The sequence below is a fragment of the Saccoglossus kowalevskii genome, chromosome 14 (assembly GCF_978046115.1).
Source record: "Saccoglossus kowalevskii chromosome 14, keSacKowa6.1, whole genome shotgun sequence".
In the NCBI taxonomy this organism is placed as follows: Eukaryota; Metazoa; Hemichordata; class Enteropneusta; family Harrimaniidae; genus Saccoglossus; species Saccoglossus kowalevskii.
The window spans coordinates 27,534,500-27,558,583 of record NC_140654.1 but is presented as its reverse complement, the minus strand read 5'-3'; the positions used below and the strand labels follow the sequence as shown (position 1 = coordinate 27,558,583).

Sequence of the window (24,084 nt, the reverse complement as noted above, 5' to 3'; positions counted from 1 at the left end):
TAGATGTATATAGTTTTTATCTTAAATATATATGCATACATGTATAGTATGTTCATTTATTCTATATAAATTATAATGTAACAAAGTATTTTTCATACATGAGGTTACTAAATTTACTGTTGGTGTGTCAGAAGTTTAGTAATTTTGTAGAATAGCGTAGCCAACGATGGGTTGTAATGTAAACTGTGACCTACGTGTACATCTGTATAATATAAAAGTTGGAGGTGAACACGCCCGTATTTAACCACATTTCACTCTACCAGGTACTGGAATAATGTGTGCATCTTTAGAAACCATATATATTCACATATACCCGCGCTTTCTGGGGATGCACATTCACATAGTTGAGTAATTATAACTGACACAGAACGTCCAAACAATTTTGCAGATTTTCTATTTAATACTGTAATAATACATAGCTTTCCATAGAATAGACTTTGTTTCAAACCAGATTAATATGCTTTATTTAAATTGCATCTGTTATTGTGTTCGGAAGATTTGAACGTTACAGTACTATAGGCACTCATATTGCATGAACGACGTCAAACTAGTGCCTTCCATGTTTCAATCTGATTATTGCCGTGATTTGTATTTTAATGTGTACGATATATCGGAGGTGTAGATAGAGTAGGTATGGATGTGTGTATGCTTTTGTTTTTTAACTTAATTTGTTACTTAGAGTTTTAATATAATCTTCTGAGCATAAAATATTGTAGTTAAAGGATAGTTGGGTGTATTTCTTTTTAAAATAAAGATAGTTTATCCTGAAATTATGTATCCTATGTCCTATTATGAGATTGAATGATTCGATAGTTCGCAGTTATACAATCCGTTTGTACATCACATTTGCATTTAATAATATGTCATAGTCGGCTCCTTCATACCCATTGATGATACTTGTTCTAACAGAGTAGAACAACAAGAGTTAAAATATATTATCTGAAAGCTTGGATCTAGAAGATTACCGCAGTGCATATGTCGTGCCAATATTTTTCTAAGGGATAACCTAAGGGTCTTTTTCATTATTGGCGTTTTTACAATTCCGACTAAATGTCACATTAAGTCACACTAGCTATGACCAAACAGCTACAAATATATTAGGGTTTTGACTGGCTGTTATTCGAAAACAAAGGCATAGTGTAAAGCCACAATTAGATTTCTTACCTACAAAATGTGTCTGTCATGTAATGAATTGACCAGACTATGATACAGTTTATGATTACCGTTATCGCCAATATTTAAGCTTTTAGATAAAGTATAGGTTGCTATAGTAACAAGGAAATGGGCCATAAAATTAGTTATATTTATTATAACTTTATTCGATAAAGCTGTGATTAAGGCCATCATGAAAGCCTACTTTATGTTAAAATAGTCAAGATTCATATCACGGAAACAAGTGTTTGCAACAATGCAAAGTCTAAACTCACCGGCTATAACCTACTTCTGTAGCTTAATACAGATTATCCGTGTGTTGGTGTGAAATGCCTAGTTCTAATATTGTTTTAAAATTTGACCCAATATCAAACTTGAATTGCCTTCCATTAAACGTCATCAAAGATGGCCACCACTGGCAGGGTTTTATATACATGGACCTGAAATAATGGTATGCAATACAATGTACAAGTTGTATAATTGCAGCAGCGAAATAATCTTGCTCACTGTACAGTTTCTGCTGGGTGCTTTGCAATCAATTGATATACTGTATGTGGTGTTTGAAGACGTAAGTATGTTAAACAGTCTGTAGATTAAAGTGAATGTATCTGTATTCTTAATCTGCCTAAGCCACAGGTACAACCACGGGGGAACAGAAGAGATTTCAAATAAATATTTGAGAACAACGTAAATTCTGAAGATAATTTAGATAATGAACTACTGGGATCCTGAAACGTTTGTGTTAAATAAAGACGCCTATTGTAAAAGTTGTAATGAAGGCAGACATTTACGTGTATCAAACATGATCTACATTTATACATAGTTGTTTCGTCTCAAATAATTGTATGTGTATGTTTGATATACCAAGGAACATAACGTATATACACTGGATTATTATATTTAACATCAAATACCGTTCACAATGTATATAATGAGCAAATAATGTAGCGTAAGTTAGACGGTGAGGGCGTTTAAAAATGGATCTAACTGAAGTTCCTAGGAACATCTCTTTTCAACAGCTTTTTTTCAAGCAACAAAAGGGATGTTTTTCTTACAATGTCTAATGCATTTAAAACATTGTAGACCAAGTTGGGCAGTTAATGGTGCAATAAAGATTGTACAGGGATTGTTTGAGATATTGCATGTAACTATATTCACTATGTGTAACCACACACAGTTTTCAAGATACGAGGTTACAGCTATCCACATGAGGAATACTTGACTTTCTTTATTTAGATCAAATACAAAGTAGTATAATATAATGAATTAAAAACATTTAATTTTCATGTTTTTGTTAAAATGCGTTGCCCAAAATGACAACTTTTGTTGCCGGATATGCACGTAATATCTACACATCACTGTGTCACACCTTAGTTACTTATACCGATATACAATCACATTCGTTAAATATTTCCAAAATTAAAGGCCCAGTCGTTTAATACAATAATTTCAGTGGCACAAGTTCATGCCTACATACATCGTCACAGGTAGATTCAGGAGAGGTTGGCTACGTGTTTTTTCTATTTACAGTCGGTAGAAAAATGGAAGAAAATAAAAATATTTTACTTATCTAGTACAGTAATTATTGGTCAGTTCCATTATGAATATTTGTTTGCTCACTGAGCCTAACGCATGCATGTTGTATTTTCATTATTGTGCTTTGTTGTCACGAATCTGGGCACGTGATTGCATTATGTAAAAAACTTAAAGATGGCGGTTTGTTTAAAAAATGTTATTTGTATATTAGAACATGTCATATATTTATAGTACGTATCTGAGCACAAATGGACTGGTTGCAATACATTCACAGTTGACTTTTACAAGTTGTAGATTACCTACACCTAATTTGCATAATTGCCTACAATAATGACGTAATCATCTTATTCACTTGATATTTAGGTATATCAGTTTACAACAGAACGTTGTGGTCTGATCCTGGCCAACGAACGAAGCAAATTGAAATACAGCATGGATACACCGCATCGCGGGCAAAAATAACTCCTATACTCCCATGACCAGAAATGAATAAAATACAAATGAAATAACACATAGATTAATAGTTAATATGTGTATATTCACTAATAAAATTGTCGCATATACAGATGCAATGAAGAAACACGCGAATAAAATGAAGAAATATCAAAAAGAAATAAATCACTATGATATTGTAATATTGAAATTTTTGCATGGATGCTGCAAAATAATAAGTATTTTTAATTTTAGTAGAAGTATGCCACCCTGACGACTAAAGACCAATTGAGCCTCGTTTTCGGAATTTGCTGTCAACATTATCGACATTTACCCCCATGGCCATGCGACTAATTTGCATAGTTTGTTCATGTCTCATAAGGTTGTTTGTGCAAAGAATGTTACCTCAGAAATTACACACCCATAACATTAAGCAATGAATATATGCTATCAAAATATGTCCTAATAGTTTAAGTTATTCAACAAATGCCATGAAACCTCAATATTAGAAGCAACTATCTCATTTGCATATCAGTTGTAGACAATATCAATGTTATTCCACTACAAAACAACTGTGAAATCTGTAACGCAATACATATAATATTATGCTTTATAAGACAACATATATTAATTTTACAATTATCAATTATCAATAGCGTCATAGAGATATGGTACTTTTTGGTATTTATGGGGTTTCCGAATTCCCATAAAGACTTTGATATTATTGATATTAATATATCTTGACTATTGTTAGTCAGTCTATGGTTTCGAATATTTGTATTTCTTAAATTTTATTCTCAAATTGGTTTCAAATAACTGGAAAATCGACTGCAAGATCGGAAACGTTGCGTTGTGGACTTTTGAAATTGCCTAAATTGTTAACATATTGAAAGAAATGTCCGAAAATGTGTTTTAGAGGACTGGAGAGTCGTCTGTGGAAACGTAAATTGAATAAATACGACGAAAGTTGTCAAAAATGTTCAAAAAATCATTTGAGAAGACGAGAATAGCAATTCAGAGAGGTGGTTATATTAGAACGTGTGATAATATACTGTAGTTTATCTTTTAATCACTTCTGTGCGTGTCGTATTCACGTATCATCTCTTTTGTGATATTTTTTGTGCACCAATTTCGTTCACATCTTCATTTTAGTCAGGTGGTAAAAAACAATTCTCGGCCACCGTTGCCACGCAAACAGCCCAAAACTGATTTTTGAATACGTTCACGCAAAATATATCTCTTCCGAGTAAAAACGTAGAACATATCTCATTTTTTTATTTATTTGTCATTGCCGAAATTTGACATCGCGTAACTTTTCGTCAAAAACGGCCTTCTAAATATCTACGATTTTGGAAAGAGGGGCTAGGTTATTATTGACCAAATTTCTATCCTATTTTTGTCATCTGAATGGGCGAAACTTCAATTTTGTTTGTAGCTTGCGCAATATATATCATCGTGCAAATCCTTGAGTCAAATTATAGGACATATGTCTAAATTTACTATTTGGTTTTTAGTTGACGCCACTGCTTTTACTGAACTGACACGAGCAAGTGTCACACCTGCACCCTAGTTACCATTACCATAGTAACACCAGAACACTCGATTTGTTCGCATATGCATATAAAATTATAGACACAATGGCGTTAAAAATGACCAAACGCACACTGATAATGCATAAATTAAGATATAACCTGACATACAAGTACAGCGTGCCATATATTATTTGTTCACACACAGGAAACCCTCTAAATTCTTTGCGAGTTATGTCAACCCTAAATTCTTTCACGTATATATGTCATTCCTCGCAGCGGAAGTCAATGCGACGGCGTACTGTCCGAGTGCATACTTTGAGGTATCCTCGTAATAACCTTATTATTATACATCTCCTCATTCCAACGGTACATCATGGGAATGCCGAAATCTAACAAGTTTGGAACAGAATCAGCGAACTTCTTTGTGTAGAGTCCGGTCAAACCCTGGTGACAGCCATGTTTGTTTTTATTATTAGAGGACGCGTACGCGTGTAATCATATTATATTTAGAATGGAATATGGTATATTAATATGGTAAGATAAAAATACCTCGAAATTACGGCACGCTGTAACTACGGTGACAGATGTATAATAATAATAATAATAAGTATCCTGCCGTGAGATGATAGTTTGTCAGTTTCTGAGCCAAAAATAACATGCAAACAAATTATTTGTCGCATAACATTGAAAGTAGACGTTCTTAGACAAACAAGACGACTTCTTCTGGTATGCAGATATAAAAAAAACGTGCAGTTAGTGTGAGAATTGCATGTAGTTTTCCCACGAATATTCCAATAAAATTGTGATTCAGTAGATTATCACATTCAAATTCAAATTTAAAGTAAATATTTCTTTCGCAGCTGACAGACTGCCAAGTCCGAGACGGCAGCATGTTCTTTGTTTGTGTATGGAGTTAGTGATTCGTTGACATATTCAATGAAACCCCAGCAATGGGTTCACAATATCAATTTACTAAATGCATGAAATCTGGGTTTGTATATTCCAGTATGCGCTACCCTCAGCACACACTAAGGGTCGGATCGTTCATAATACATATTAGAATTGATCGTTCGTCACTGAGCGCATGCGTTATACTGTCAGTTGTTTATCTCCAAACATCGTGACTATTGGTACTTGAACGACAAATGTGATGTGAATTATATTTTGTGAAATTCCAACGACATATAACCATTACGGAAACGTACATATAATTACAAATGCCAGGTATGTGTTTTTCGTTTAGCCGTCCAATAGGCATGTTAACATGTTCATCAGCTACATTTATATTTGAAATCTAAACAGTAATTTTACAACAATGCATTGGCCTTATTATTTTACAGCGATTGATTTTAACATAATGATATAGTGGATAATATACAGAGTGGCTTCTACGAAGACTTTTTTGGTAGCATCATCCGACACGTGATTAAATTGATAGCCGTGTGCCAGTAGTGTCAGTATTGAATTATATTTTTAACTTCAACATTACAGAGTGTAATCCCTCTGTACGGTGGATTGGTGGTATACACATCGTTGATAAATGCCATATATAGGACTGATTTATGCTCTTCTTGAAAATTACAGTCACATTTATTGGATCCATGATACGAAATTTACTGAATAACGTTATTGCTGAGTATATCATGGGGATATGAGAGTTAGCCATTTTCCGGTCACATAGCTTTATGATGTTCACAGAAACGTGTATAATTCTATACGCCATTTTGACTTCATCTAAAAATATACTCATCCGTAATAAGTGTTTTTAACAGGAACAAAACGCATAAATAGTACGTTTTTGAGAAATATTCGCAACAATTAAAATACACAAAAATTAAAATTACAAATTGAGAATTAGTGTGTTTTAATATAGTTATTGACGCATCATTACTATGTTAAATGCATTTTTTTAAATATCCAACGTAACATATATTAGTATATAGCAATAATCCACCAATAGATCAAGTGGGAATTAAAGGGTCAGTTTGAAATCATAGGAAGTCGGATTTTAAAATATTGTCCTAAAACTTTATACAATAATGCCCGATATTTTGTTCTAAGGGTACAATATCATTCGAGCTTTAATATATCATAATGTTACATTTTGTCACAAACAGACAAACAAACAAGCCGGTAGATTGATTAGCAATGCGTTGGGGACACTGACTTACCTGTCAAGTGTGAACGTGATCGGTTAGCCAGAAACACACACAGAAGAGTTGTGGATACAAAGACAGACACAGACAGCTATCTCATAATTTCACAGTTTGTGAATCGACTGACAGAATCAGTTCGACAAATAACAACAAAATGATATGCAATTAATAATACAAACGAATATGAACACCCATCCCTTAAATTAATTATATATTACGAATATAAAACATAAAAAACGGTAGCATAGATTCATAAATGCGAATCACTACTTAACTAAACAATATGATACACCACCAACATGAAAGTTACGTTCCTTTTTTTAAACACTTAAAGAATGAATAAGGACGTAACTTTGTAATCCCAAGAATAGTAATTATTCCCGTAGTATATAGGTTTCCAATGTAGAATGAAACATAAAGTTATGCCATAATGATCATTCATTAAAATTGTCGTGACAAGAAAATGACAAAAGTCATCACATATTGCATGCCTGGTTAACACAAAATCGACAAATCATACACAAGCTGCCATTGCTATATTATTCTCACGGTGGTCGCTGCGTATAATAAACAACAAATCATGTGTTTCTGCAAATTTAATATCTTCAGATTCCTGAGGACAAATATTTGTACTTCTGTTTTCAACAAATAAAAGATGAGTTCCGAAGAAGAATCAGGAAATGAGCCGCCCAAAAAGATGACATTGTGCGAGAGGTAAATAAATGTTTTTGTAAATGTTCATTCATTCATTCATTCATTCATTCATTCATTCATTCATTCATTCATTCATTCATTCATTTATTTATTTATTTATTTATTTATTTATTTATTTATTTATTTATTTATTTTTTTTTATTTATTTATTTATTTATTTATTTATTTATTTATTTATTTATTTATTTATTTATTTATTTATTTATTTATTTATTTATGTATTTATTTATTTATTTATTTATTTATTTATTTATTTATTTATTTATTTATTTATTTATTTATTTATTAGGTTTCGAACCATCAGAAAAGGTAGTGGCACTGTTTCTGCGGGGTTTAGAGATAAACTAGTAAGAATTATATTATGCAAGCTTCTGTGTTATCTTTGCCGTCCGTCAAATCACGTAGTTTTAGAATATATTACTATAGTATAAATTCTATTGTACCTCTTATTTATACAACTAATATGAGTGTTAAGAGATACCTGATCAATCCGGTACACGTTTTGCTTGACAATTATTCATTCACACATCACGCTACTAGTAACCATTTTTTTTAAATACTTCTCTGACTAAATTTTACATGCATTCGCTGCATTTGGTTCCAATTAAAATTGTTTATATTGTAACATTCAAACGGTAAATCATTGTTTTTATATATAATTAGAACTGTGAGGCTGATCACCATGGATAGTGGAACCGTTCGGTCAATACTAGCAAACATATTAACAGTGATGTCCAAAGCACAAGCAGTGTATGGTAAAATGCTGCTACTAACGTGTTTATGACATTTTGATATCATTTCCACAGTTACCGATGTACGGTCAAAGTGTCTAGTCACAATCCTCGTGTTTATTACAAACAAATAAAATACCTGAATCAGAATTGGCATTATCACATTTTTTTATATTATAGCTCATTCAAAGTTAAGACAAGTGATACAAAAAATAAAGGGCAATTTAAAAACGGAAACTGGCAAAAACATAGCTATGCACTAATAAGAGGTACAAAGTTATGACCTTCATAATATAAATTGTCAAAACCAATGCTATAAAACTATAAAACACACAACGCTCCAAATTATTCGATATAAAATACAAAGAACTCTATGATCCAAAAGTTGCACAGTGACAATAACAACAAAAATAAAAACAATATGAGGTTATTACAAGAATACCTCAAAGTATGCACGGAGACAGTAAATATCTGATTGCATACTTTGAGGGATTCTCGTAATAACCTTATTATTATACATCTTTTCCTCCCAGGAATACATCATAGGAATGCCGAAATCCAAAATGTTTAGAACAGAATCAACTTCTGTGTAGAATCAGGTGGCAGCTATGTTTTTTTTTATTATTAGAGGAGACTTACGCGCGTAATCATTACATATTTGGAATCAGCATTTCCTAATATGGTAGGATAAAAATACCCAGTGCACCGCGGAATTACAGCACGCTGTAACTTATGTCGTTACGTTGACAGATGTATAATAATACTTTTTAATATACAACATATGAACACAAATTAGCGATTAGTTAACTACAGTTGTAGAAACGAAGTTATGGTTGGTGATAAATTGCCTGTATTAAAAGTTATACTATATATGTCATCTTGAATTAATGTTAATTATATACACGTGTATGACCATCCACAGAAAGAAATACAGGAGTTTGCATCATTGCTCACAGAATCCTATTGAAACGTGTTATTTCGTGAAAGTAACGTACATATGTGATACTGTTTTAGGCCACATTATGTGCTTCGACGGCTACTATGCAAGCTAGTGCTGTTGCAGCGACATCTGTTGCTGTTGTTTTGGTCGTTTCCCTTATAGCTGTGTCAATGCTGACTCGAAAAGCACAAAGTAACTCAGCGGGTAAGTATATCTGATTTGTGTATCCATTAAAAGCTTATATCTGATTTGTATATCATAAGCATTTCTGTTGATAGACTTTATTTTCTTTCCTGATTTTGACATAATATTAACACATATTATTTTGTGTTTTGTTTTTTGACAGATAATACTAATACAACATATCCACAGAATTTCACAGTGCCTGATATTAATACTACTAGTGTTAGTGTTAGTGTTAGGAGCACAACTGAACAATACAGTACTACTATTTCCACGACTTTGTCTTCTGCAAGAACTTCTGAAAAAAGCACATGGATCACATCACAAGTATCCATTACAAGTCCAGGACCAACCAGTCCAGAAACAGACCAATACTCGTTAAAAACTACAACGACATTAAAACCAACAGTAAAACCAAGTACCGACATTCCTACAGACGTACATAGCACGGTTTCATTACATACCACTGCAATACTCTCGCCAACATGGAACCCCGTCAATACAAAACAGATCACTGCTAACTACAACACAGAAGTCACGCAAATGCACCATTCTATACAAGAAACTCTACCTGCTTCAACCACTTTAGGAAATGATCAACAATCATTAAACACGATAACATCATCAGAACCAACGCAACATTCAAGTACGGACATTCTCACAGATGGTACAAACTTACAGAGCACGACGGTATTATCACAAAACACCGCAATACTCTCTCCTACATGGAACCCCGTAAATACAAAAGAGATCACTGTTAACTACAAAACAGAAGTCACACAATTGCACCACTCTACACAAGAAACTCTACCTGTTTCAACCTCTTTAGGAAATGATCAACAAACATTAAACACGATAACATCATCAGAACCAACGCAACAATCAAGTACCGACATTTTTACAGCTGTCACAGACCTCAAGAACGCGACGGTATTCTCACATACCACCGGAATACTTTTTCCTACATGGAACCCAAAAAATACCAAACAGACCACTGCTAACTACAAGACTGAAGTTACAGACTTGCATTATTTTACAGATAAAACGATTACCGACATTCTTACAGATGTCACAGACTTACAGAGCACTACGGTTGTATCACATAACAGCGAAATACCTACTTCTACACCGTATCCTGAACTAACCACTACTAGCCATCAGACAGAGATGACAAGCGCCCCACTTTCTACAAATATCGGCACTCAATCGCATGGAACGACTATTCCTGCAACGACAATTGATACACATTCTATCAGTAATACAAAATATGATCGTAGATCAACGCATACGCATACTACTCTGGAAACAACCATCACATCAATTACAGCAACGCCTACCATGGACAGGTCGACTTATCAAACATCAACATTCATTGACAACACAGCCTCAGAGCAAATAACATCACATGATTCAAGCACCATCACACAGAATACAGGGAATACATCTTCCACTGAATCCATATATACACGTTCAATGCCAGCAACTACAGCGTTAGGTATGTGAATATTTTGTGGATATTCCTTCAAAATAAATATGCCAATATATTATTAGTTTTATTTGAGTTAAATCATCCTCATATTATGTTTTCGATAACACAATACGTATTTCAAAAATTTAAACAGAAACCAGCCTCTAAACATAAATAATTCGTCATTAATCAAGTCAGATGCCATCCAGTATTCTGCGGGATTCATCTTTTTCTATTGCTAAATAATATACAAGTTCATTTGAAAACCTACTATAAACCAAATAAGATGTACGAATTCGTGAAAGAATTATGTGAATAATGATTCGAGAGAATATCTGATTTTGTAGGTCATTTCAAATTAAACTTCAACAATTCCAGTACAACTCTCTCCGCACCTACTATAACAACACGTGCATACAAATATACCACATAGCAGTCAACAGAAATTGATATTTGCAAATCGCCAATTCACAGAATCCACAACAAATGGAGAACAAATAACTAAAACAACAAGTATGGATTTATTGCTGGATTCTACCACACCTGAGTATACACTGACAACTGAGTACCAGACTACCGGGCTGAGTACAACGCTCTTTGAATCAACAACGGATATAACGCAGTCCCCACGTATAACTACAGCGAAGCCAGTGAGTGAACCATTGACTACGATGCCCAGTACAACGTATGCACAATCTACTCTTTCAGAGCCAGGTAAATATAGAGAAAATGGTAAATTTAAAACTTCTGCATCACATTTCTAAAAATAGTTCTACAATCATATTTCATATCGTATTTATTCTTTTTTACACATAGTAAATCTGGCATATATGAAAGAAGTAACTGGTGCCCTGACTGCCAATGCTGCAACCGATGGAGATAATTTAGTATGTGCAACAGTTAATGTCAAAAAGAACCCGTATCTAATGGTGAACCTAGGCAAGGAATATCGGATAAGAGAAATTGTCCTTATGCTTTCTCCGGATTATGGTCGTAAGTATCGACACAAACGTTATAATTATCATTTAATAATGCTTATTGTGTCACAATATCTGTTTATTTTCACGATTTCTTATTTACAACTTACATCAAATAAACAAAAATCTATTTTTAAATGACATTTTAGCAATTTTGCTTTTGTGGATGTTTCGCGGTTCAGTTATAACAGGATAAAATTGTTAAACAGTCGTACATATTTACCCTTTAAATGGTTTGGCATGTTGGAATTTCCGAGGTAGGTCAATTACTGGAGCAATAATATCGAATATTATTTTTATTATTACCAGGTCATTTCCCCGATTCTGTAGTACGTGTTGGTAGTGAGCCGAATATCATGGACAATCCAACTTGTTTCACCATCAATCAGAGCCCAGCTCCAGTAGAAATTAGGGAAACCGTAGACTGCACTGGGATGTATGTTATCGTACAAAAAATAGCTGTCCGGGATGGGATGACAGTGTGTGAAATATTATTGTATGCCGGCTAGTCTTGATCATTCAAGTTTCGGGCATTTTTCAACTCGGGCATTTTTCAGCAGTAAACGTAAATATATAATGTACATAACAAAATAAAGTACATCGCATGGATGTGAATATAAACAGTACTAAACTGCACTTTACAGATATAGCGTAGTATAAAGTTCAGGAAAAAGAATTGCACTTCTGTTATTATTGATTAGTATCTGCATGAATACAATATAGCTAAATAGCTAGTAGTCCAAATGTTTTAAAAATTCGGGTGCAGATATGTCTACATACTTCAAAACATGAGATATATCAAATGAAACATATTTAATGTATAATTAATATCTCCGATGTAAAAATAGAATGTACATTTAATTTTTGAGAAATTGTTATTTTTATTCTGAAATATTGCTTTGTTTTATGAATCTCTAAAAAATATATTTAATGTATTCATACTATATCCAATTTTATAGTATTATATACCAAATAAAGTTGAAATTAGACATTGTTTATACAAAATTATCTTTGTTGTAAATAATGTAGCTGTACCTCAAATAAAGACAATAAATGCTAATAGTATCTCATCGACTATTTATCTTACCTATAAATGTAAACCAGAATGTAGTCTGAATAAAGTCTGATTTCATATGTACCCCAATTTCCTTGAAATTGTTATTTTCAAGGCTGTTCGAATTTTCTCTGGTCAGATTTTTAACAGGTTTGAGTATCTCTATTCTAATTTGAATATTATAATAGCACACGTTTCCATAACACAATGTAATGTAAGGTAAAATTGCTTTTTGAAAATATTGTTTGAGCTATATAATATGTAAACGTAGAGGGTATATGTATCTTATTTTCATAGCACAGTTGTATATATCTATTTTGATTTTAAATATTATTAAATATAATATTTATTTAAATATTAGGCCACGATAGAATAAATTTAACTGTAGTAATATCGACTATATAACTACATAGTCGACTATATATATATATATACACTTTTCCGTTTTACGTACTACGCCTTTTCACGTTAACTACGTCTTATGTTCTAGGGAATAACATCTTAAGCAATCTAGTGATCTTCGCGCAATGTTTTTTTCCCGAAAAAATTCTTGGAAATCTTTTTCACTACTCAACTGAATTACTGAACACATTAATTTAATATTTTTGTATAACGTTCACTAAAATTGGCAAAACCCTTTTTGATTGGTCACGTGGTTTAGCCGCCATCTTGCATTTTATTCAAACAGGGAGTAGTTATATACTAATGCCACATTTATTTTATTAATTAACATTTGCCAAGCTGTATTTCTTCATTAAATCCCTTCAGAAAGCAGAAGGCAGTTACGTGGTTCTGCCGCAATTTTAGATTTTGGGCAAAAAGCCCAAAATTCCTAGTCATTGATCTGATGACGTCTGCCACCAAATATTAGACTTACAATAAACCAGAATGCACACGCCCAGGCAACTGTTAGATGTACAGGTTTTCGTGTAATATTTTACAATAAAAACACACAGTTGCCTGTGAGTTCTAATATAAAAAATCCAATTTTTAAACCTTTCATTCGTGTGTTCGAAGAGATAACATGTATCACTGAAATTACGTCTATTTATAATATGCTATTTCCAGCGCATAGCTGCCATCAAATGTTTGCAGATTTTGTTGATCCTCATTTAGAGAAAAGTACCTTATATTTGGCATTGCTTCTCGGAAGACATTATTCTATGTAAGGTTGGCAATATCATCGCTACTTCTTTTTTTTAAATAAACAAATAAGAATTGATATTACATAAAATGACATATATATAAATAATAAATATTTTAAACAAAAAAATATACGTTGGATATAGTCGTATGTAGACTTTTGCAAGTTTCTTATTTATGGGTTTCTTCGTTGGGCCAAGTCATTGAGCTCCCTGCATTTGTGTAATCGGAGTTTGCGATAGTGTTTTGTTAGAATTGTTGATATCAAAAACACTGAAAGGTATGTTGTGTTCCAACTTATAATAGTTGTGTTAGTATGAACGAGCACATTGCTGTTTTTCTCTCATACAATATTTTTGTGTGTGATTGAAAGGACATCATATGCTCTATATTAGTTGTAATGTGTGTGATGTTAAATGTGACATCTTAACCAGTTCAGTCCTAGATGTTATTTGAAATTAAACTTTGCTGTGCATAAAAATGCTACTGAGAGTATACCATATTGTTCAGGTAATAAGGGGTAGAAAATGTAGTGGGACTGTCGTAAAAACCAATATGTAGAACCCAATCAAATGACAGGTACTTCAATGACATGCATGGTAATAGATAGAACTGTCAGACAATTTCCTATTGTTCATACATGTATAGATACTTCATACTACACTGTATGGCTTATCGGCAAATATGTGTGGATGACTCAGTTTATGAAAAATTATTTGAAACATATCAGGGGCTAGATAAACCATGAATTCAGAACCCAACTGGAAGGCAAACGAAATGATAAGTTGACAAGTGCAGACATTAGTAAGTGCGAGGAAAATTGAAAACAAAAGGCTACTGTGAGGACCAGAAGTAAAATTCAGTTTGAGGAAAGACTACCCAAGAAATTGGTCCAAAATTATAAAAAAAATGATCGAAAAATACTGGAAAAGTTAAACTTTCACTTTTGCCTCAAACAATTGAAAAAGAGATATGAAAATATTACGCTAGATAATTTGCATGTTCAGTTTTCATTTCTTAGTTAGTTGAAACATTATGGAAGTTTTATTATTGTTTATTATGAGTTGGAAACACCGGCGGGCGCTATATTGTGGTTTATTCATCTCAGGTCTTGCAATCTTCAAAACCTCTATCAATTGAGAAATTAGAATATAGAATGTGTCTACTCTAATGATTCCCACAGTAATTGTTTGAAGAAATATCTTGAATTTCAAATCAGTATTTGCTAGTTAAAGAATAGTATTTCAAAATATCACTTTTGCGATCAGACTGGAAAATACAGAAACCAAAACAAGTTTTCAAGTTGTTTCCAAAATGTTGTCATTTTGTTTGTGAAATCGCATATATCTGTGGAAGGTAACATCTGTAAACAGGAATCCGGCAATCACTTGCCACGCAGTGCAACAATTCTGTCATAATATGTATGATATTCAACAGTACACCTCTTTTTGACGGTGCTACAAGTATTGTTTGAATGCCTAAAGCAACAGCAATCATTTTTGTGTTCCATGTGAAGTTTATTCATCAAGAAAATAGTGCGACAAATACAAACCAACACTCTATACCAAAGCCGTGGTTTGATATTGATCAAGCACTTGAATTTGTGTAACATTTGGTAAGTAAGATCGAAATTTCAATCAAAATTTTGTAAAATCACGATCGAACAAACTTTTAGCAAATGTATTTGGCAAACCATTGTACTATACATTGTCTGGATAACAATTATGTTCTTAAGCAAGGTTAAAGGTATGACGTTGCTTACTTTGTCCGACGTTTGGTCAATAATCTCGATGTTTCAGAAAAAGGATGTGAATAAAAACATTTTATTTATGTCTTAATATTTTACGCAATTATAAAATCATAAAATCTTTTTTACTTACGGTGATTTGTTACAGTTTTTTTAGAATATGAATTCACGCTTCCTCGCTTTTTCCGACATTTGGTGGCGCAGTTTCACCAGGAACAATAGTAGCACACCGGCTGATTCAAATATTACCAGCAGCCTGAATGAATTTGGATTAACGGATCGAAGCAGTCACAGGAAAATGGATGTAGAGAAGGGGAAAACAGGTGATGGAATACCTGTCGACCGGCAGTCGGTGCATAATATTGCTGAGACTAACTCAGGTGAAGGAAATGATGGTGTGCAGGGGCAATCTGATAGGTATGAATCGCTGATATGTGTTTCAGTGTACATATTCAGTTTTACCAGTTTATTATTGATGCGTATATATAAATATACTCTATAATATATATTCTAGATCACTAATCCTATTTGGTATATTTGTTTTTCTATATGTCGTCGTCGGTGCAATTCAAATATTAATCTAAACTACTAATAAAAACATGTATATTCAATTCACTTAAATTTATTGAGATAATATGAAGTATGGTTAGTAGTACGTATTTCGGCAAACGCATTGTACGGCATCAATGATATCACGTGTTCATATAAGTATGTTATTTTACCAAAATAATCTCCAGATTGTTGGGTAAATCGGCCAATCCGACAAATACAATATTTGTTAGTATTCGATAAAACCTTGAATCATTATTTATTATAAGGATACTTAATTGTAAAATGTTTATTCGGAGATATTCTATACTCGTACTATGAGATTCAAGATGGCGGCAATCCAATCTAATTTTAATCGTCTGTTCTATAATACATTGTAGCTATATTTCAATCCTGCTTTGGTTATTTTCACCCACAATACTAATATACAAATAACTATTTGCTGGAATCTAAATATGACATACATCTTACTGTTTCGAAGCTGAAATGTGGTAATATTGTATATTAATTACAAAGCTAACTGAACACTAGATGACGTCACACGTACATTAACGTATTTATGTACTAAATTTACATTTACAAAGTCTATATTTACTGATATAAATGTCGCTGTTTCAAGGACAAGTGAAATGCACGTAAGCATACACCCAAATACATTGATTGAGATACATTGGGTAATTTGAAATGCAGGTTAATATACTTAAATAATTCTTGCAATTAGCAAATATGTACCACCATGTATTATTGCCAAGTGCATGAGAAAACATGAACGTAGCTGAATGGTTGTTACAAGAATGGCGAACTGTGTGGTAAAACACAATTATCTTGTCTCTTGCTTCTCATGTGTTTTTTGACCTCTGCCATTTCATGAAATCGAGCCATATTATTTTAAGAACCACTTTAAATGAAGCGGGTTTGCTTTTAGTTGTCAGACAATGTTGTGCTTCAAAAATCTGTGAGATAAGCACTCACATATCAATATACAATTGTTTGTGAGATTTTAATAAATGTATTAACTCAGCAAGTCGATATGTCGTGCATATCATTAGAAATGTATGTAAGTTTGTTAAAATGTACATTGCCAAAGATAACGTTCATTTCGGCAACCTAATATTGCATCAAGATCATCCAATGCACAAGGATCGACTTTCATACTGATATTGCATACCACATGTGGACACAAATATTAATGAGTAGCAAATTATTACATATTGCTGAAAAGGGTAATATTTCTACGAATTTCTAAAATCATTAGCTGTTTTAACAGCAAATCAACATTCACCATCACGCCCAAAGCCTTATTAACACAATTCATGACTTGTACTGGTGATACACACAGTAAGATCAGACCATGACAACACACAATGTTGAGCGCATCATGTCAACAGCGATCCGCATTATTGCATTATTATTATTATTATTGCATATATATATATATATATATATATATATATATATATATATATATATATATATATATATATATATATATATATATATATATATATACGGTGATAGAGGAATTAATACACAACTACATAAATATTGAAACTCGACAGCACTGTTTCGTAAGGTACAAGTACCTCACTCATCAGGAGCTTTATGTTTAAACGTATCCATTTTGAATTGTATTTATAGTTTAATGGACGACGTTACTGAACAAGGAGAAGAGGGAGGTGAAGCCAATGAGGATGCAGGGGAGGTCGAGGGGGATGGCGTAAATGATGCGGATATAGATGAGAATGATGGTGATGAAGGTAATGATGAGAATGATGGAGATGAAAACGATGATGGTAATGATAATGATGAGGATGATAATAACGGAGATGAGAATGATGATGGTAATGATAATGATGAGGATGATAATAACGGGGATGAGAATGATGATGGTAATGATAATGATATGGATGATAATGATGATGAAGATGGAGATGAGAATGATGATGGTAATGAAGATGGAGACAACGATAATGATGGTGATACTAAAGATAGTTCAAAGAAACAAAGCTTGACCTCGGAAATAGCATCGCAACCAATGCTAGCAGGTGTTGTTGTGGCAACATCGTTGGGAGCTATTTTTGCTTTTGTAGCTTTGGGTGGTTTGGTGAATAAGACAGGCATTACACCACCAATAGGTAATGAAATCCCGTTTAAATTTATTTAAGTATATAATTAATATTTAGTACTATTCAAATTTAAGTGTGGGATTGCCGTGTTGATTGTCAATGTTGAATGCCCATTACTTTCCATAATAGTATTTGAAACTACTTATATCATAATCTATCACCGAGGGGTCTTCGATCTCAACGAGACAAAACTAGTAGGCTAAATGATACAGCAAGTAAAATATTTTTTTCAGTCAGAATGACTCAAACCTTTCAGAAAATAATCGTTTTTCGTATAACTCTTCAATTGACACACAATTTTATTTTATTGTCAACGACATTGTTGCTGTCAATAAATAGCAGACACATTGAACTGAACATATCTATTTTAATCTATTTCATTTTTTTTTTAATGGAATTGCAATTACAAAATAGAAGTTGATAATCTTCCCACAACGAAGTATTATTCATCGTATGCATCTACCACACAATACGTCAGTACTACTTTTCCCCTAACCACCATGGATGATACTACAACTAGTCCTCATCAGTCTACATCAACAGAGAGTGTCAACACAAACACAATCTCATCTACCACTCAGAAGATTACAACTGGCACCAAAACCCCGAGGATAACGACATTAATATCAACAGGTGGTAGCATGACCTCGACCACTACGACACCAGCCACCACAGGTAAATAACTGCTGCATTCAGTAAATTTAATACAACGTGCAAAATTATATAACAATGACAGATAAAACAAAATAGTTGTTTGCTTCCATGACAACACCACATCTGATCAACTCATCAAACCACAAACACAAATATATACATGCATTCATCTAAAATACAGACAGCAAGAATAATATAAAATGCTGCAACAAATTTACAGTGCAACGTGGAACTCGTATAACAATGACAAATAACAAACAATAGGAATTTAAATTCTAGATACAGTTACGGACCTCCCCACCTTTTCTGACATGCCTGATGTTTCTCTTGTTTCCACGAAACCACCTTTGAAAAGTACTCATCAAACCACGAGCCCAGGTATGTAAATGCATTCATATAAATTACATGCGTCGAGAATAATATAAAATTATGCAACGAATTTGCAATACAATTTGGAAACTTGTATAACAATGACGAATAACAAACAATACAAATTTCCAGATTCAGTTACGGACCTTTTCACCTATACTGAAATGCCTGACGTTTCCCTTGTTTCCACGACACAATCACCTTGGAAAAGTACTGATCAAACCACAAGCCCAGGTATGTAAATGCATTATCCAAACATTTTGCAACAAATTTGCACCACAACTTGGGAACTCGTATAACAATGATGAATAACAAACTATACGAATTCATTTTAAATACAGTTACGGACCCTTTCACCTATACTGAAATGCCTGACGTTTCCCTTGTTTCCACGACACAATCACCTTTGAAAAGTACTGATCAAACCACAAGCCCAGGTATGTAAATGCATTATCCAAACATTTTGCAACAAATTTGCAACACAACTTGGGAACTCGTATAACAATGATGAATAACAAACTATTCGAATTCATTTTTAGATACAGTTACGGACCCTTTCACCTATACTGATATACCTGGGGTTTCTCTTGTTTCCACGACACCACCACCTTTGGATATAACTCAAACTCATCAAACAACACCGGGTATGTGCATGCATTGTTGATAGCGTTATTTAGTATTGTGTCTGTGTTACGATTTGAATCATAATTCAATTGCTCATAATAAGAAATATATTTTTCGTTATGAGTTGACTTCATACTTGATTACACTTCCTGAGAAATGAATTATTGTTGCTATATTTAAAACAACTTAAAAGATGCTTATTTTGTTCCCATCTTACACACACGAATCACAATGCCACCTGCTTCCTTGTTGGTCGATTTAGGCCTTTAAATGTTTAAATTGTAGGTATATCATTTTGTGTACGACTTCGTTTTTCTTGTAAGGTGAAATCATTGATTATTCCTTCTAATAAATATGAATGAAGTATCTTAGAAGGAATATATATTTGGTTAATGTTGTACAAACTTAATGCCAGGTTAGGTAGTTGAGACGAGAAAATTAAATTCAAATCTGTGTACGTCTTTTTCTTACAGTGCATCACTAATCATCTATTATTTTCGATTTGATTCAGTCAGGCATTATACTATCATTAGCATGTTAATATGGCCACTCTGACAGATATACTTACACACATATACACAGATCGAATACTTACAGTAAAAATACCAAATATGCGTTTATAATACAAATTCTCATCTTTCGGTGCGCATAACAAAACCAATGACTTTGCATGTCGATTTTTTAAAATGCCTTACATAGTGTGCCCTTAAATGTGTCGGATTGATATCGATTTTAAATTGATCTGTATGTTTATATTTGAAGACAAACAAACCTAATTGACTAAATCAACAAATATGAGCTTATAGTTTCATTGGAAGTAAGAGACTTCGTAGTATAACATTGGTATTTGTATGATACACAGGCAAATAATAGTTGATATAATTCAACTTAAGCAATACTATCATTTTCACAGCAACTACGCCTTCCATATTATGAACAACTATGCGTGCTCCAATTTGTGTCCGAATAAACCATTACGCTGTTGTCATTTCATATAGGTACAACTGAACTACCAACGACAATATTGACTACTGAATCAACGGTCGTATCCACATCAAGTGGGACTACATTTAATCCAGGTATCTGTCAACACCACACGTGCGTCTACTTTTTCAGCGATTTAATTTTTGTTTAATAAGTAATTCAGGATGCAAGTGCTTCTGAAATTAGACGCGCACCTCAGTCACCTACTCAAAAGAGTTATTCCAAATAACGTCTTATAAACTTCCTCTCACGGTGACTGTTCATAACGTCACAGAGAAATACATGAAAAGCCGGATATGTTCGGTCTGTCTGACCTACTCAGTAAAGTTTTTTCCTTGGGGACAAGTTACATAATGTCCACCAGCAGTGAGAAACATCTGAGTTCCTTTAATGTATGTAAGGCATATTACGGACGTACACGTGTTATTCAAGCCCACGACCAAGGCATAGCGCCCTACCTCTGTAAGTAAACGCGCACCCAGTACGCCACAGTCACCGACCAAACAACGTCTTAATAAACGCGCCCTCACAGTAATTACATAAACACGCGTACGCCGAACTTTTGCCGGCATAGACTACGGCATACATATAAAAATAGTCATGGTCACTCTGACCTGCTCAGTTAAGTTTTTTCCTGGGGACAAGTTACATGATGTCCACTAGCAGTGAGAAACATCCGAGTTCAATTAAAGTAAGTATTAAGTAATGCATATTACGATACATAGAAAATGAAACATAGACGATGATAATAGAATAAACTACGAATATATTATTGTTTATTTAAGTTTTTTTCATGTAATGTTTATATTGCATGGTGCCCATCTATGTTTGAAATTCTATTTTCAGTTACATTTCTATCATACAATAACTATTTTATAACACAGATACGCCATGGAGGTCCGACAATCGATGTGGACCAGATTACCCTCTACCGAATGGTGACCCTATCATTTTCACAGCAACTACGCCTTCCATATTATGCACACCTATGCGTGCTCCAATTTGTGTCAGAATAAACCATTAAGCTATTGTCATTTCATATAGGTACAACACAAGGTACAACTGAACTACCAACTACAATATTGACTACTGAATCAACGGTTGTATCCACGTCAAGTGGGACTACATATAATCCAGGTATCTGTCAACACCACACGTTTATATTTTGTTTAATAAGTAATTCAGGGTGCAAGTATTCCTGTAATTAGACGCGCACCTCACATAGAAAATGATACATAATAGAATAAACTACGAATATATTATCTATGTTTGAAATAATATTTTCAGTTACATTTCTATCATATAATAACTATAATAACAGATACGCCATGGAGGTCCGACAATCGATGTGGACCAGATTACCCTCTGCCAAATGGTGACCCTGGCGAATGTGATCCTGACAGCGCAAGACATTGCTGTTCAGCCACTGGACACTGTGGACACAGTCATATTCAATGTGATTGTCCAACTTGCGTCGATTACAGAGGTTAGTATTTTTCAAATACATTATAAATGTAGGGTCATACATGGTTATAAATGTATTTTAACTGTATAGTTCGGGTTGAAAAATATTCCTGCATATTTTATACTTTACAAGACACATTTGATTAGTCAGATGAATTAGTACATCAAATGGTTACTTCAACTATTTCATTAGCTGGTAAGATTGACTATTGGATAACATGTTTAACGTATTATCCACATGTGCTCTGAAAACATACGTATCAAACTGTAATCGTAGATCTTTATTCTTTGGCTGTACGTAATATCTTAAGTTTGTTTTGTGTCCCTTCATTTGCAAATTTTTTATGACTATGAATTTGAATATGATCTAGGTATTTCTAGGTGTTTCTCGTTTAATTAAATAAATTACATAGAAATGCATTTACCTCGACTTAAGGTAGCAAGACTAGTATTTGCATCCTTGTTTTCATCTTCTAATTGTGACTAAATGACTACAAAAGAAAAGTATATATTTTAAGAATCGCCAGACTTCAAGCTTTTCAAAAGTGTGTTTTTCATGCCCGTATCTGCATTCTATGACGCGTTACATAATCAAAGGTAAAATAATACTTTTTTCTGTACAAAAAATAATTACGCATTCATGCTAGTGATAAGATGTTTTTTCACTTTTCCTAGTTGCTCAATAGTCTGGTAAATTGAATGTGTCTTGTCAGTTTAATTCAAGCAATGCGTTTTAAAAAGTGTGTGCTGAATTTTAATTTCCGTTCCAGTCGCATTGCCCCAACTGAAACCACAACACGTTGGTAAATAATCCACGAAATAGTTTATCTGGACACACTCAAGTTCCTCTCATTGTCACCTTAAAGCTGTGTACATTAAGTATACGTTTGTTAAAGACCTTGTATTTTGAAAAATAAAAATAAACTGCTAGAAAACGTCCATGAAGTCACAGCAAAGATTGTTATGCTTGTTTATGAGCACAATCGATTTGTTTTCCCTTCAAGGTCTGTTTTAACATGTGTAGGGGCATCCAAATGTGTAAAGCTATTGGAAAGCAAAAAAATGAAGGAACTGGATAGCTATAATTCGATAAAATCGGCAGATGAGAACACCAAAATCAATGTTTTTTTTTCAGTGGCTGTGTGACTTTGTGTTTGGAAACACTCATTGTGTGTCAGATAGCTACTGATAACACATCCTAACATTGATTTCTTGAGTTAATCCTTGAAACTTATAGGCACACAGATTAAACCTGTGTTGTTGATTTTAGAAAACACTACTGAGGCTGCCTTGTTTTCTTCAGAAAATCAACATTTTAACCAACTTACATGACATTCTATGTTATGTTGACTTTATCATATGAAAGTTTATAGTGCATTTCATCAATTAATAAATAAATGTGAAAATCGTAAATTTCAAATGTTTCAGCTTATTATATTTTCCGAGCTTCTTATGTGTGTTTAATAAAAACTCCATGTGTGTTAAATACATATATACAAAAGTATGATATTATTACATAGAAATCTGTTCATTTACATTGCATTTTTTT

General features: G+C 33.3%; 2 protein-coding genes across 4 annotated transcripts in view; both read left to right on the top strand.

Moving 5' to 3' along the window:
- Positions 1–5,732: 5,732 nt before the first annotated feature.
- On the top strand, positions 5,733–12,959 carry LOC146734646 (uncharacterized). 2 transcript variants are annotated; one of them, XM_085507728.1, is made up of 9 exons: positions 5,733–5,876; positions 5,993–6,105; positions 7,418–7,522; positions 7,812–7,869; positions 9,268–9,397; positions 9,540–10,871; positions 11,319–11,558; positions 11,661–11,837; positions 12,131–12,959. In XM_085507728.1, exons 3-9 carry the CDS (start codon positions 7,464–7,466, stop codon positions 12,328–12,330), a joined length of 2,196 nt encoding a protein of 731 aa, XP_085363854.1. In that variant the 5' UTR covers positions 5,733–5,876; positions 5,993–6,105; positions 7,418–7,463; the 3' UTR covers positions 12,331–12,959. The 2 variants fall into 2 exon arrangements, with proteins under 2 accessions (XP_085363854.1, XP_085363855.1); XM_085507729.1 differs by lacking the exon at positions 5,993–6,105.
- Positions 12,960–15,996: 3,037 nt separating this feature from the next.
- The window catches only part of LOC100375032 (uncharacterized), a 149,316-nt gene continuing 141,228 nt past the window's right edge, over positions 15,997–24,084 (top strand). The window contains exons 1-10 of one of the 2 annotated variants that reach the window (XM_085508087.1): positions 15,997–16,182; positions 17,953–18,449; positions 18,855–19,115; positions 19,374–19,472; positions 19,596–19,697; positions 19,805–19,900; positions 20,009–20,107; positions 21,086–21,166; positions 22,116–22,208; positions 22,393–22,557. In XM_085508087.1, coding sequence (XP_085364213.1) covers positions 16,064–16,182; positions 17,953–18,449; positions 18,855–19,115; positions 19,374–19,472; positions 19,596–19,697; positions 19,805–19,900; positions 20,009–20,107; positions 21,086–21,166; positions 22,116–22,208; positions 22,393–22,557 — 1,612 coding nt within the window. In that variant the 5' untranslated portion in view covers positions 15,997–16,063. Of the gene's footprint in view, positions 16,183–17,952; positions 18,450–18,854; positions 19,116–19,373; positions 19,473–19,595; positions 19,698–19,804; positions 19,901–20,002; positions 20,108–21,085; positions 21,167–22,115; positions 22,209–22,392; positions 22,558–24,084 lie in introns of both variants that reach the window. The other variant, XM_085508086.1, reaches the window with a different exon arrangement.

Coding starts and splice junctions, on each gene's coding strand:
- LOC146734646 (XM_085507729.1), top strand. CDS start 7,464: ATGAGTTCCGAAGAAGAATCAGGAAATGAGCCGCCCAAAAAGATGACA. Junction 7,523..7,811: donor AAGATGACATTGTGCGAGAG/GTAAATAAATGT, acceptor TTTATTTATTAG/GTTTCGAACCATCAGAAAAG. Junction 11,838..12,130: donor GCTTTCTCCGGATTATGGTC/GTAAGTATCGAC, acceptor TATTATTACCAG/GTCATTTCCCCGATTCTGTA.